We start from the raw sequence: 16,370 nt of genomic DNA, 5'->3' as shown, positions 1-16,370 counted from the left end.
CCTTAAACATGTTATATAAAATGATGGTCTATTCAGGTGCCAGACTCCAAATGTCACTTCACTGATAGTATTTTCCTGGGACAGCATAATCACGATAATTAGACGAAAACAAAATGGCATAGTTAAAAACAAATCAACAAAAAACCTGTCACAGACATGAGAAGACTTTTATTTTCTGCACTATCATATACTCTTATCTACATTCAAAAGGGACAATTGCAAGAATTCCTGTTGTTTAAGCGGTTTGAAACAAGCCACACATTGCAAATCAGAGAGTTTGGAGGATGAAATAAAAGTAGTTAATTGGTGCAATACACCAAGGACGTAATTATCTCTTTATATAACTGGCAGTCGTTTAATTGCTGGTAATTGTTCTGCAAACCTTGTGCAGAAGTGATGAAGACTAGATGGTTATTGTGCATCATGTGCTAATCCTGCTATTTAGGCTCTACCATTAAAGTGATACGATAAAAAAAACTCCCAGTGGAGGAAAAACAGCATGTATACGCGTATAGTGCTCGTTCAATGGGACACAGTTTTATGGAAATATGCGCTCCCACACATTAGTATAAATGTATCATTCACTCACAAAAACAGCAAAGTAAAACACATTGCAAACTATAGCACTCTCTCTCTCTCTCTCTCTCTCTCTCTCTCTCTCTCTCTCTCTCTCTCTCTCTCTCTCTCTCTCTCTCTCTCTGTGTTTCTCACTCTCATACACAAAGAAATACTCTAACATTTGCTATATTCATAGCAGGGCTGCTTTGCTGCTATCCTGTGCTCACTGTTAATTATTGCCACATTGTAAACCTAGACTTGGAGCTCCACAGGAAACAAACACTGATTAACCTGATTGGGGTTGCTGTGAACTATAGTCCATCTGAAGTGTTCTGACAGCTAAACTGGTTCCACCTTTTAACCTCATTGCCCTCTGTGCCATGTAAAGCAGATCAGTGTTAAATATGTAAATACTAGATGTCTGAGATATCCAAACATCAGGATCATTAATCTATTTAGAGCCTCAAATATGGTATCACACACCATAACACTTTATCACATATTACGTAAAAAAAATGCAATGACCTTGTTCATTTTACTTAATTGAATTGCGACAGTGTGGATAATTGTAAGCTGATCCAAAACTCTGGTGTATGACAACATTTAGCAGGATATGTGTACATAATGATGTAATTATGATGAGGTTACAGCTCACATAGTGAACAAATAGAAGACCTTCACTTAAATGCAGACATTTGCCCACTTGAAATAGTGAGAGTAACTTTATACACACTCAATTTGAAGTTTTTGTTTGATGGAAAATGTCAAGAACTTAAATACTGTGTAGTAATATATCATGTAAGGATCTCTTACTCTGCATTGCTATTATGAGAAAACCCAAGCAAGACTACTCTCAGTAACAGATTTGCAGGATTCATGCATTGGATACCCATGAGTTTACAGAGTAGATATAAGCCTTATAAGATATAACGTTTTTTCTGCTATACTGAAAGGTTTCTGCTGTGAACCACTGAGGTAGTAAGAGTAGTTATCCCCTTCAATGGGCACTGCACTCTTATTTTCTAATAGCTTTAGCAGTCAGTGGCATGGATAATAAGATTGCACTGAACACCACTGTCATGCTTAAATGTGATTTATCCCTTATGGACTCAAGTATAAACTGCGACACAGACAGGGCATTGTAAAAAGGCTTAAAAAATGTGTATAATTTATAAAGGCATTTAGAAACGAACAGTTGAAAATAGCATGGATTGCCACAAATAACAAAACGAAACAGGTCCTCATATTGGTTAAAATGTCAACAAATATAAGAGGGGATAACGCCTTTTATCTCTCTCCCAAACCTTTATAATGTATTTCAAACAGTAACTGTACAAACTGTACAATTTATGAAATCATAAAAGGCAGCGTATAGTTCAGAATACATGAGCAGAAAATCCTAGGATGATGACTGATAATGTTTTCTTTCCTCTACTCACCCTTTTAAGAAGTTATTTTGATGGGATTAAAAACAGAAATTTAGATTACATTGATGAGACGAGGCTGTGTGAATTTGACCTTTCATTTCATTGTGGCTTCAAAAGAGGACAAAGGGATGCAATACTTGACCGAGGAAACAAAAATTACTATTCAGTGCTCTTATTTTATATAAAAACAGCTACCCGAGAAAGCAGAATGAGGTGTATTTCTTAACAGCAATATGTGGAAGACCAACCAACATAACAGAATTTCACATATATTGAAGCCAAAGTTTTATTACAAGCACATACCCAAGTAGAATTTTAACCAGCTAACTATCCAGAGGCAACTTTTAAACAAATGAATCAGTGAACTCAAACTGTATCTGAACTAAAATTGTAAACCTGTAGCTTTCTACATTTACATTTATATTTATGATATTTAACAGAAATGCTTTGAAGTCTTTGTCAATTAATTCATCTTGGAACTGGTTCACAAGGTCCAGACTAAGATTGCAGTCAGTCTGAAAACTCAAAGACGTAATATATTAACAAATTAACGTGCTAATTTAAGCACTTCATGAAGAGTTACAAGTTCATCATTTGACGACTGTCACTAACGCAACTGTTCAGACCCATAGGGGACGTTTATTCCACCACCTATATGCCAAAGCAGGGAAGAATCTTGATCTGTCAGAGTTAAGAATTCGTCAGTGTTGGGTTATGTTCTATGACATGCTGTTTTGCATCTACCAGAAGTGCAAATAATAGATGTGTAAATAAACAAATGCAGATAAATATGTAAATGTATGTACAATCAATAACTAAATAAATGTATTAATAAACTATATTAGACATATTATATGGAGATAACCCTTTAATGAATATAGCCTTAAACTTCAATAGATCATTAAAGTACATTTTTATATTTTTAGTGAAAAAGTAGGTCGCAACAGTAGTAATTGTTAGTATTTAGTAGTTTCAGGGTATTCTGAAGGGTATTGTACAGATATTTTGTGGCAAAGCATAATATAAATTCCAGTATATTCATTTCATTCAAGTAATGTCCAACCTGGGTTCACACTCCCAGCATCTGGAGAGTGTTGAATTGAAGTTAACAAGAATCAGCATGGATTCTGTTATCAGCCTTTAATCATCCATTCATTTACAGTGCAGAAATTTTGCCCCTAATTGATCTGGCCTGCCGATTTGTTTCGATTTCCCGTTACCTCCAGTCGTTTATACCCTCCACCTACTGCTTGTTAATGAATAGACTCGTTAAGAGAGGGCATGCCTAAATGAAAGTGACTCTAAGCATGGTGCTGCCAGATACATGATGGCAGGCAGGAAGCCGAATGTTAAAATCAGCAGGTGGTGTAATGTGCAGCTCAGTGTTGGACAGACGGGAAGTAGAGTGGGCACCTGTCCATTCAACCAGTTCTCCTGCCCAAGTTGTCATATACTGAAGCATGGTTAGGGTCAAAAGTATACAGAGTCAATCAAAACACACAGTGGCCTCTGGCAGACCAGTTTCTGGAGGATATTTTCTAGCCCATTCAACACACAGTTGTTTTGATTATACTCATTCAGCATAATGAGAGTCCAACAAATGGCAGAAATCAAATAAATATTTTGTAAGTAAGCACTGATGATCTTTGTAAATTAAACTGTCTGGTAAAGAAAAAGTTTTTTTTTTCACATAGTATTAAATATTTTACATTTAATATACCACAGTATTAACAAATGTACATTCATGTACAATCATGCACAATTCTAAACGATGCCAGTGACAAGCTGGAGGGGCTCAACGTCTATCGTAAATGGTTACTGTGTAAAGCAAGTTGTGCAGATAAATTGCGTATGAAACATATTGCAATTATTACCACCAGTGGTAAAGGTAATAAGTGGTGTGTTAGGTAAAAGGGGTCAGAGATTATCTTTATGGGCCTTTTTCTGATGTACTGACTGGAGTCATCTGAACATGAGATCTTGGTCACACTCAGTTCAAGTTTCTTCTGTGGCTGTCTAGAGTATTACACAGTGCTAATGAACAGAACAGAACTGATTGAGCAGCATTTCTCTGGGTGACTGTATACAATTCTGAATATACATCTATGAAGATTTGGTGTTAGGGGGGCTATACAGATGAGAGAGAGAGAGAGAGAGAGAGAGAGAGAGAGAGAGAGAGAGAGAGAGAGAGAGAGAGAGAGAGAGAGAGAGAGAGAGAGAGAGAGAGACTTCTTAGCTTTGTATAGCTAAACAGACAAGTGGCCGTTAAAATGTCATTTTATTTATATCCTCAGAAGCTCTCTCATCTTAGTAGGTAAACTGCAGTGGTGTTAAAAATAATTCTGCATTAGCCAGAATATAAGGGCCTCAGATGTGTGGATAACAGGTCTAAATTCACTGTCACTCATTCACTGATGTACAGTATGATGTTTTTAACAAATTCACAAAAGAAGAATCAAGATGGCCATCGTAAAACACTGTGGAATTTATCACTGATGCAGTGAATGTCTAGAAGAAAAACACACAGCACACCAGCAAGTGCAATTAATTGCAATTATCCATCTTCTGTGTTGTAATGTATTCTGTATAAACTACAGTACTGCCTTCAATGTCATGATTTGCTAGTGAAAGAGATTTTTACCCTGGTACCCTGGAACAACAACAACAACAACAACAACAACAACAACAACAACAATAATAATAATAATAATAATAATAATAATAATAATAATAATAATAATAATAATAATAACAACAACAACAACAACAACAACAATATGTTTTACATTTAATTTGACAAGTTTTAGTTCTGTTGGTGGTTGTACTACAGTGCATCTTGGTGAAATATAACTTTCTTTGATCCCTTTCTGTACAGTTATTTCACATGCATGATAAATTGAAATTCTCTTATCTGGAAAGTACAAGATTGCTTTCATTAATACCGTCAGTGTTCATTTATGTGTGTTCACTAGAGCAGGTTTTGTTTTTCTGAATATATAAAATGCTAAATAAGGAACAACCAATTTGGAGACATAATGGTGAATAATGGTGAATCATTATTGTCATATGATAAATACCCATGGCCCATTCAAACCGAGAATGTACTGTAGTGAAGAGGAATGAATTTTACTTAGACAACATGGCCATCTTCTGGTCAGGAATATAATGACAGCTTTTTATAGGAGTAGTATATCTTATTTATTTATTTGTTTGTTTGTTTGTTTGTTTGTAATAAAGATTGTACCTCTGTATTGGTCCCATTTATATGCTTTTTGCCACAAAACAAATAAAATACAAAAATCACAGGTTGTTTTTTTAGGTGGATGAAATTTTAAGGAGAATGAAATATAATAAATTATAAAGAATATTTTTTTTAAAAAAGGTTTGAGCTGTAAAATTATAAATCCACAGCATCATACCTAAATATATATATATATATATATATATATATATATATATATATATATATATATATATATATATATATAATGCATATATAATGTCATGTAATTGTACTGATAATATAATGGTATATATATTTTTTTCTTTTAGTCTGTATTTAATCTGTATTAGTCTATTTCACCAAAGGTGTGTTCACATACACATTTGGTCTTTACAGTAGTTCTTCATCAAAATCTATCTATCCATTTTCTTTACCACTTATCCTACACAGGATCACAGGGAGTCTATAGCACTCATGATATCCCACAGTATTTTGGGTGCATGCTACTGACAATTAGATGCCAATCAGGGGAGGAAACCAGAGCACCCAGAGGAAACCCCATAGTGAGAACATGCAAACACCACATACACACACACACACACACACACACACACACACACACACACACACACACACACACACACACACACACACACACACACACACACACAGGGAAGAGGGGAGAATTAAACCCCACACCATGGTGCTACAATGTAAACATGCTAACCACTAGTGTTACACTGGTTAACGTAAAAAAATATAGATATTTAAAGTTGAAATATATCTATATTTCTAACTGGATAGCTAGATATTAAATGCAAGATAACCTGCTAGCTATGCATTTGATATTAGTGCATTGAAGGGAATTGACCATATACAATTGCTTATTTAGTCTCTGCTAAAATAACAGTGTAATATAAGGTAATGAAACCCCTGAGATATAATGTAGGGTTATCATTAGTTTAAGATTTCAGCACATTCCCTTAATAAAATTTTGCATTCATATTTAAGCACTTAATTTGCGCTCCATAATTAAAACTCATAATTAAAACTTGAGATCATTTTAAATCACTTGACAGCGTGATCATAGGGCTTGTGTGTGGGAACTGTGTGTGCGTTAGCTCGTATGTGTGTGCGTGTGTGCGCGCGCGTGTGTGAATCATGCTGTGTGGGTCTCAGTGTGACGTCAGAAGGTACAAAGTGTACGACTGACAGTTTCATGGACTGGATGGACACTGAATGGTTTCCCTAGTGACAGCCATCAGGTGTGATAGCCAATGGTTCAGGTTCTCCAGTGTCGTAAATAGATGATATGCACTTGTTTATTCACGTTAAGTGAACGCTGGCGCGTAAACGGCCCACGCATGTCTTTTTATAGTGACTAATAGTATACTGTTATATGTAAATGATGAGCCTCGGTTAGTTAGGCTGAAGGAAGATCTCTTTGAAGAGAAGGCAGTTTTAAACAAGACACATGCTGCTAAGCGATGGGACAGGACTAATGTAGACTGATGGAGCTGTGATACGTGTGTGTGTGTGTGTGTGTGTGTGTGTGTGTGTGTGTGTGTGTGTGTGTGTGTGTGTGTGTGTGTGAGAGAGAGAGAGAGAGAGAGAGAGAGAGAGAGAGAGAGAGAGAGAGAGAGAGAGAGACTTCTTAGCTTTGTATAGCTAAACAGACAAGTGGCCGTTAAAGACGACGATCTACATTCTTTTATATCGTTGGCAAAAGAGGTATTGTCTGTTTTATTCCTTTTGCAGAAGTGATGCGTAATGGTTATGTGCATGCGCGCATAGCACCAGGCTTCTACATTATTGCATTGTTTTCTGTGGCGTCTCATATGTTTAGAGTACAGCAGGATCCATTCAGAACAATGCACTGCATGGATTCATTTGGAATAAAAATCTGAGAGAGCTGTTTTATTCCGCGGCCTTTTTGACATCAACGTAAGTGAGAAAACACGTTTGCGCTTCTGCTACACGTCTTTAATGCGCAGTCACGAGCCACTTGGATTAAAAGCCAGCGCGTACACTTCAGACAGCGTTGCTTGAAATTAAATAAAGCAATCTAAGATAATTACATTTTTAATCGAATAAAACGACAGTTATAGAGAATTTTAAACTATGCCTTTCCTTGCATTGTTTTATTCTGTTTATATCTACTTCTGGTCAGTCATGGTCAGTGAAAAAATAGTAAAAAAAAAAAAAGTGTGTGTTGAAATTAGCTTAAAGATTGCCTTAAATAATGTCTTCTGCAGATATCTCAATTAAATCTTTCTGATGAAGAGAAAAAAAAATTGTATATGCACACAGATTAAAACATGCTCGTTTTCCTGATATCAGTTTGCTGTGGGTCTCTTTACACAAAGCCAAACATTATCTTTGGTATCTAAGCAACAAGTTGATAACGTGATGCAGCAACGATTTAAGTGGCTTTCTGATGATATTCTTGTGGATTCAAGTGGATCATACTGCTGCTTGTGCATACAAATGGTGCTGAAATAATGTCAACATATGATTAATTCTCTAATTATTGGATTGTTTTGAATGGCCTGCATCTCTAACAAGATTTTGTACCTTTAACTTAGTGGTAGAAGAATTAACAGTACATCTTAATACTCAGTTGGTCTGTAGATTACTAAATGTAATGATATATAAAATGTATGTATATCAGTTTCAGATTGGGACAAAATCAAGTGCATCTAATCTAATCTAAAACAGTTATAGTCAAGAGAGGAAACTGCAGCAGACTAATGAGATAAGAACCCCACCAGTAGAAAATCTTTTTATTTTAATTTCATATTTGTGCTACAATAACATGATAAATATTATAGTCTTTAAACAGTACCAGTGTGTGATGGAGTCATAAACTGGACCAAATTGTGATAAAAGAAAATGATTAAAATTACGTTATTTGTAACTGATCTTACAGCACAGTAAGGTGCTTCAGTGTGTTGCTCAGTTTACAAAATTATAACTAATTTATTTAGGCTGTTATTTAAAAAAATCAAGACTTTTGATTGTGTATCTATTATTTTGCAGCTACTTTACATCAGTTGAACTAATTGATGAATTTACTGACATCATTGATGAATTGTTGCGACCCTCCAATGCCCCTTCACATACAAATGGAAAATAGTCTATTAACATCTGCTTTACATAGTTCAGTCTCTAAAGGTGCTTTAAGGATTTTAACTTTAAAGTATTTGACTCAGTATGGTTGACAGGGGAGTGTTGAATTCTAATCGTTGTTTTCTTTCGCACTTAAATGTCTTTCCTGTCATCACAGTAACCATGGCAACTGGAGGATCAATTGGGTGAGTGTGCATAAAATATTTGTATTTTATCTGTCTGTGTGTTTAGGTCTGTATCACATCCTGGAAAAAAAAGAAAGAAACGCAGAGTAACTCTGTGAAAACACATCATGTTCATAGTTACTTTGTAGAAACTTTCATTAGACATGTATCTAAACTTACAAAATCACTATAAACATTAATAATTCTTACACAAAATAATGCATTTAAATTAGACTAATTACATAAAATAGAAAAAAGAAGACCTGCTTCTTTATGATTTATCAGATGATTATATATGCAGAATTGTAGTAATATACATAAATACAAGCCTCATAATCTCTTTTGTTTTAGGTTATTTTTGTTGTAGATTGCCAAAAGGAGAGGACCATGTTAAAAAATTAGCGCAGACTCTTCAAACATGGACTGATATTGCCTGGTAACTTCTGCCATGTCTGTATGTAATGCCAGCTCTGTGGAACAATGTGGCCTGCCTGGACCAACAGAGCCTGAGCTGCAGGAGGTTCAGACTAGTTTAATTCCTGTTGTGATAAGGGTGGCTTTAGCTGCCATCATGATATTCATGATCACCATTGGTTTCTTGGGCAATTCAATAGTGTGTTTGATCGTCTATCAAAAACCGGCAATGCGATCAGCTATCAACCTGCTTCTAGCCACGCTAGCCTTTTCAGACATTATGCTCTCTCTGCTGTGTATGCCTTTCACTGTGGTAACTGTGGCCTCCACTGACTGGAGTTTCGGAGTAGGATTCTGCCGAGCGTCTGTCACGCTTTACTGGTTCTTTGTTCTGGAGGGTGTCTCCATCTTGCTCATCATCAGTGTGGATCGCTTTTTCATCATCGTGCAGAGGAAGGACAAGTTAACTCCACATCGTGCCAAAGTTCTGATCGCATCTTCATGGGCTCTCTCCTTTTGTGTGGCACTTCCATCACTTATAAGCTGGAGGACAGGTATCGTCATAAAACGGGTGCCACAGTGCATCCTGGGATATAGTGACTCACTGGCAGAACGGGGTTACATGGTTTTGTTAGCAGTAGCAGTTTTCTTTGTTCCGTTTGGTGTCATGCTGTATTCCTACATGTGCATTCTGAACACAGTGCGGCGAAATGCGTTGCGCATCCACACCCATGTTGCTGAAGACTGTGCAGGGCTTAAGCTGGGTCTTACAGGTCTGCAGCGCCCCCCACAGGTCAACGTGGACATGAGCTTCAAAACCAGGGCCTTCACCACCATCCTCATCCTATTCATTGGCTTCTCTATGTGTTGGTTGCCTCATACTGTAGTGAGCTTAATGGCTGTTTTCAGTCGCCGCTTCTACTTCAGTCCAGCATTTTATCCAGTCAGCATAGGGGCTCTGTGGCTCAGTTACCTAAAAGCTGTATTTAACCCTGTCATCTACTGCTGGAGGATCCGCAAATTTCGTGAAGCCTGTTTAGATTTCATGCCCAAGACTTGCAGGCTGTGCCCCAAAGTTCCTGGTCGAAGTCACAGGCGCATACGACCCAGCAATATTTATATCTGTAGCAGTGAGACCCAGTCTGCCGTTTAACATTTGAATTTTCTAAACTGAAATGTGGTTACACTTTAATTTGTTCATAGTCCAGCTGAAATGTAGAAACACTTTGCAAATGATTCAGTGAAAAAATGTCACTGACACCTTCGTTTCAACAACACAGAAAGCATAAAATAGAATATCCTTTACAGTTACAGGTGTGGATTATATAATCTGTTAATTTCAGATGACTGTATTTTTAAGCAAATAAATCCCTGACTTTTAATATGACCTAACACTAAAAAGCAACATCAGCTAAATAGTTGTCATACAGTGTAATACAAGCAAATGGAAGCCCCTTTTATTCTGTTTTTTATGTTTAGAAAGAATCACAACAAATTGAAACCATGGACACTGACAAATAAAACATATGTTGAACATTTTGTTATCTGAATGGAAATACTTAATAAAATAATGCAATAAAGCAACAGCGCCTCATGATTAAGAAAGTATTGCATATTGCAAGTTTAAATAGAAACTTGTGGTTCAAGGGAAGTTGTATAAGTGCAAAGGAATTACATAAAATTTGCATCTCTATAGAAGGCATGCTGAAACAGAAATAGGCATTGAGTAAATAAAGATTCTTAAAACCCAATCATGGATATAAAATATATCAGAAAACCTTTGGTTGTTGGTGTGCTTCCTGCTGTTGAGCAGGTTTACAGCATTTAGCAGGAGCCCTTATCCAGAATGAGTGACTCACTTTTTTTTTCTATATATGCAATTGAGGGTTAAGGGCCTTGCTCAGGGGCCCAGCAGCGGCAGCTTGGTGGACCTGGGGTTCAAACCCATAACCATCCATATAGTAGTCCAACTCCTTAACCACTGAGCTACCACATGTTTCACATCTCTAGGTTTATCAGTCTCTAAAGCTTGATAAGAATCCAGCATGGAGGCACAACAGGTAGCACTGTGTTTGCTTTTTCTCTTGGTGTCATCTCACCAACGAAAAACATGTTTCTGTCTCGTAATCAAACACCGACCAGGAGAAAGTGGTAAATAAATTTTGCTAAAAGATTTGCAAGTACTGAATGCCATTATATTCTTTTATATTCAATTTTAATTCATTTATTTTGATTTCCACACTCAGTGATTTTAATGCTGAACTTTCTATATAAAATGTATTAAATCCATATATTGAAAGGTTGTCTACTTCAGATATGATTCATTTACTAAAATGGGTGCACGGTGGCTTAGTGCAGCAGTTCCCAAAGTGGGGGTCGCGACCTCCTGGGGGTTCGCGGAGTAAGGGGTGTGTGGGGGGTGTGGTGGGGTCGCGAGATGATTTCCAGAAACTTACTTACTTGCTTGCTTTCTTTCTTTCTTTCTTTCTTTCTTTCTTTCTTTCTTTATTTATTTATTTAAAAAAAAGTATATGTTAAAAAAGGTTGTAATGATGCGAGTATAAATTTAGGGTGATTAAAATAAACTAGAAATAAAACTTTGTTTGCTCCGATTACTCCGACAGTTAAGTGGCGGCGTCAATCACAATATTTGGATCACTTTCCTAACTATTTCCATGAAGGAGACGTTCCCGACCAATATGACTGGAAAAGGTCACCATTCAATGTAACCACGGCAAATCATCTGGCGTCAGATATGGAAGATGCGCTCATAGAACTTTAAACCGATCGGACCCTGAGGACGTGGCATTTGACGGCAAGACGCTGAAGGAGTTCTGGGTTTCTTTCGCGCTGGAATATCCACAGTTGTCGAAAGCCCCGTTGGATGTAGTACTGATGCAATTTGGCTCAACGTATTTATGCGAAAAGAATTTCTCCGCGTTCACTTACATTAAGAATAAACACAAGTCAATGCTTAAAGTGGAAGATGATCTGCAGGTGGCGAAGTCCAAAACTGAACCAGAGTTGACCTGCTTTGCTCCGTGCACAGCGCCCATCCATCACATTAGGCGTTTTTTGTGAATACATTTACAATTACAGTACAATTATGTATGAAGTTATAATTGTTCCAAGGCGGCAGCCAACGCTGTACGTGTGTTACAGGCAGCTTGTTTGTATTCTGTCTGTAAGCATTAGTTATGGGATGTATTTGGTTTTTTTATTATCATAATTTGTTAATAAAATAGATTGGTTTATAGATTGTGTTCCTTTTTGTTTTAGCTCTGTCAGTCTGTAACCAAAGCGCAAATCCTCGCAAGCTGTTGGAGGAAAACAGAGGGTCGTCAGCAGTCTAATGTTGGGGGTCGCGGTCTGAAAAGTTTGGGAACCCCTGGCTTAATGGTTAGCACGTTTGCCTCACACCTCCAGGGTTGGGGGTTCGATACCCGCCTCTGCCTAGTGTGTGTGGAGTTTGCATGTTCTCCCCGTGCCTCGGGGGTTTCCTCCGGATACTCCGGTTTCTTCCCCCGGTCCAAAGACATGCATTTTAGGTTGATTGGCATCTCCGGAAAATTGTCCGTAGTGTGTGATTGCGTGAGTGAATGAGAGAGTGTGTGTGCGCCCTGCGATGGGTTGGGCCCAAAGACGCCTGAGATAGGCACAGGCTCCCCGTGACCCGAGGTAGTTTGGATAAGCGGTAGAAAATAAATGAATGTTTGTGTTGTAGGTTCATGAAGCCCTGAGGTTGCATATCCTGTTACAGTAGGTGGCGGTATTGCACCTAAATACGTTGCTTGCGACCCGCCTTATAAACCGAGAAAGAAGAAAGAAGAGTTTTTCCACCAGGCCAGTAGGAGGTGAATTTCTAATACTCGGGTAATAGTCATTAAAAAAAATGCGTCACTTCCGTGTTTTTCCGGAAGTGGATATGGCTAACTGCAGCAATAGAGGAGACGAGAGAATGAGAGATTCTGCTGGAAATGTCTCAGGAACAGACCTGTTGCTTCACCCAGAACTTCTGTCTCGGGATTTTCTCAAACTCGTCTTACACGAGGTTAGATAAAAGTGTACAGCTTTCCAGCAGAGATCAATAACCAAGCTGGCGATTAGCTAATGCTAATTTAGCTTAGCTTATCTGTTAAAGCGATGCTAGCCAGGGGGCTAATATCAGACATGTTTATAACAACACGGTTCTCATCTACAAGCAACTGTTTTGTATTTTATTTTTTTTAATAATATTCCAGTTGTTTATTGTTTATTGTTTCGATAACCATGGGGTTTATAAACAGTTAATCTCATGTAATGTGAACGATTCCATGTAAAATAAAGGGATTTGTAAATCTTTGTCTCCCTACAAAAATTAAATAAGTTCAAAATACTTTACCTAAATATTTTGCTTAATTTATTTTCCTGAAAAGACTTATCTAACTTTATCTAACTAATTGTATTAACTGGGATGTAGGTGTGTGTGGAACAGTGATTCTTTTTTTTTTTTTTTGTAGCACATGTTAGATTTGTTTTAGTATTTAATGGTCACTATTAGACATTAATATTGGGTTACATCAATCCCAGTTTTATTTTCCTATTTTCTATATTATAGGGATCCCAGAGTTCTGTGTTTCGATCAATATTTGTTTACTGACATCATCTTAATAGCAAATCAAATTCTCTGCTACATTGTGTTTTGTTATGCAAAGACCCCAGAGACACGACTTAACGTTTCAGAATCAGGTTTATTGGACATGTGTTTTGAGACACAAGGAATTTGGTTCCAGCTGTTTGTGACTCTCAAAAGTGCAGACACATAACACTATACTATACAAGACAAAGATACAATAAAGACAGCACGAGTATTAAATATGAATACAGGATATGACTGATCAGTTATGTACATATAGTGTGAGAAGTGCATGGTAGTACAAATAGCAGTATTGTGCAATATTATGATTTTTGTACAATATGCAGCAGCAGTAGTGTGTGTAACATGTACGGATGATGCGAGGACTGAGAGTTCTGAGTGTCATCCAACATAAGCAGCATTCATGCTGCAAAATATACCAGGTATTGGTTTGAAAAGAGAAATCTGACCGAATACTAATTCAGCATTTTAGGTTAGTATTGGTGTATACTCATATTCAGCATTAGATTGGTACATCATTACCATTATAATGTAATTATGATCGCAGGCTGCTAAATTTGTTTGGAATTTTTTTTTTGTCTAATATACAATTACAAGACATTGAGTTAAGTGAATTTAATATCTTCTGCAACTTTTTCAGAAAAAGATAAAGACAGATGACACTGAAGACCCTGACCATCTCACTAAGATATATATTCAGCATGTCATCCCACTCCCACAGCGAGAACTCCCCAATAACAGGTGGGGGAAAAGAGTGGAGAAGACAAATCCACGCCAGAGACTGACCACTGCACACAGGTGACCGACCGAAGCCAGAAAGTGTATTTCTTTATTCTCTAATAATTTATACTCATGTAAATCATTGTAAAATTTCTCCTGTTTTTTTTTTTGTTTTTTTTTGCAGCTCGAGCACTGATAGTGGCAGGAAGCGGCCCTTGATCGTGTTTGATGGCAGTTCCACCAATACTGGCAGCATTAAACTAAAGAAAGCTGATGATGTGCTAGTTACAGATCCCTTAAAGTCCCCACCTTCCAACATCAATCTCAGTAATCCTATACGTAAACTTTCAGGGTCCTCCACAAACTCATCCTCCTCCCGGGCTTCAACGGGAAGTGTAAGGAGTCCTACAGGAAATGGCAGCCCGAATAGCTCTTCAGCTCCGAATCCAGTACATTCTAACTGCTTGAGCACAAAACTAAAGCGAGGAGCATCCAGTTCAGGAGTGCCTGAAAGCCCTGTGAGTACAGTTAGAACATGTGCATTGATGTCTTTTAGCTACAGTGCTCATTATAGCACTTTTAAATCCGTTCCATTCTAATCTGTTATTATAATTTTTTTTTAATGAATAACCCAAACTAATCACAACTTATGCACTCACTGACCAATTTATTAGAAACACATGTTTAACTGCACATTCAATTAGCTACTCATGAGGCAGAATGTTTAGTTAATGTTTAGTATGTTTAGTCACATACACTTTAAACACTGAAAGTGACGTTTGACAGCAGTGTAGTAGTTTTTCCTCGCAGAAGGGATGGTTTGAGTATTTCGGAAACTGCTAATGCTGATACGTTAAGGCTCAAATTTGCTTAAAAAAGAACACTACTACTGTGGCAAGCAGAAAAGCATCACATAAAAAACTAAGGGATGATCTACAATAGCAGACAACCAAATCAGATTCCACTCCTGTCAGTCAAGAACAGAAATCTAAGGCTACGGTGAATGCAGACTTCCCAAAACTGGACCACTGAAGACTGACCACACATTGCCTGGTCTGATAAATCTCGTTTTGTAGACGGAAGGGAACGAAGATTAGCTAGCGACAATATAAATCCACGTACCTAAACAACCTCTTCTGAAAATATACTCATCAGACATGTTCAGAGGATTTTTTTCTGCACACTATTTAGGTAGAGACAAAGATATCTGGTGGCATAACCGAGGGTGATGTATAGAGGTTTTGCTTTGTCACAGCGTATTCACTGTCACAGGATACACTGCAGAACTAGGAGAAGAAAAATGTCATACTGTATGTGGATATATAGTTTATTCTCTTTGAATGCATTAAATGTGTTATATATATTTTTTTTTCTCATAGGAGCTCAAGTCACCTGAGGCGAAAAAGAAGATTCAACATGTCACATGGCCATGATTTCCTATCAGAAGTGCTAACAGGAAGAAGTGCCTTTAGGGGGCTTCTGATGTGTGTATCTCGCTCGGCCATGTGTCCTGTAGAAGGAAACGGCCATATTGGGGAATATGAACTTGTGCATCTGAATACGGATGTGCACTGTTCCACTGTCCCACCTGCTGGTTCAGATGTCAGATGTCCTCATAGACGTGCCAACAGAGTGTTAAGACTTCCCTCGTGACACCTTTGACTGGTGTTATATATGCAGGTTTAAAAGACGACAAGGACGGCTCTCTTTTAAACACTGTAAAAATGTCATTTTTACTTGAATAAATAATGATCTGTTCATCACATCATTTTAATTTTACAACCCTTCAAGTTATGCTTGAAAGTTTGCATGCCTTGGGAAAATTTGCCCGATGTATATTATTTTTTAAAGAAATATGTAAGGCATAACAGAATGGCACAATCATCAGACAAAACAAACAAACAACAACAAAAAAGAAACAATCCCTGTTCAAAAGTGTGTGTTTTAATATAGAGTATTGCCCTCTTTAGCATCAATGATGAAATGCAGTCTTTTGTAATAATTGTGCATGAGGTCCTTAATTCTCCCAGCTGCCCATTCTTCTTGGAAAAATGGCTCCAGTTCCTTTAAGTTTTTTGTTTGTCTTGCACAAACTGCAC

General features: G+C 37.3%; 2 protein-coding genes across 3 annotated transcripts; both read left to right on the top strand.

Moving 5' to 3' along the window:
- Positions 1-6,426: 6,426 nt before the first annotated feature.
- Positions 6,427-11,237, top strand: gpr45 (G protein-coupled receptor 45). Of its 2 annotated transcripts, XM_027164591.2 has the most exons (4): positions 6,427-6,939; positions 7,055-7,152; positions 8,495-8,522; positions 8,853-11,237. In XM_027164591.2, exon 4 carries the CDS (start codon positions 8,950-8,952, stop codon positions 10,066-10,068), a length of 1,119 nt encoding a protein of 372 aa, XP_027020392.2. In that variant the 5' UTR covers positions 6,427-6,939; positions 7,055-7,152; positions 8,495-8,522; positions 8,853-8,949; the 3' UTR covers positions 10,069-11,237. The 2 variants fall into 2 exon arrangements, with proteins under 2 accessions (XP_027020392.2, XP_027020393.2); XM_027164592.2 differs by lacking the exon at positions 7,055-7,152.
- A 1,569-nt stretch (positions 11,238-12,806) lies between these two features.
- On the top strand, positions 12,807-16,029 carry c6h2orf49 (chromosome 6 C2orf49 homolog). The gene is made up of 4 exons (XM_027164594.2): positions 12,807-12,966; positions 14,192-14,349; positions 14,456-14,789; positions 15,651-16,029. The coding sequence occupies exons 1-4, from the start codon at positions 12,808-12,810 to the stop codon at positions 15,702-15,704; spliced, it is 705 nt and encodes a 234-aa protein (XP_027020395.1). The 5' UTR covers position 12,807; the 3' UTR covers positions 15,705-16,029.
- The last annotated feature ends 341 nt before the right edge of the window (positions 16,030-16,370 follow it).

The sequence above is a fragment of the Tachysurus fulvidraco genome, chromosome 6, assembly GCF_022655615.1.
Source record: "Tachysurus fulvidraco isolate hzauxx_2018 chromosome 6, HZAU_PFXX_2.0, whole genome shotgun sequence".
Classification (NCBI taxonomy): domain Eukaryota; kingdom Metazoa; phylum Chordata; class Actinopteri; order Siluriformes; family Bagridae; genus Tachysurus; species Tachysurus fulvidraco.
The sequence above is the reverse complement of the archived record's forward strand: the minus strand, read 5'-3'. Positions and strand labels throughout refer to the sequence as shown.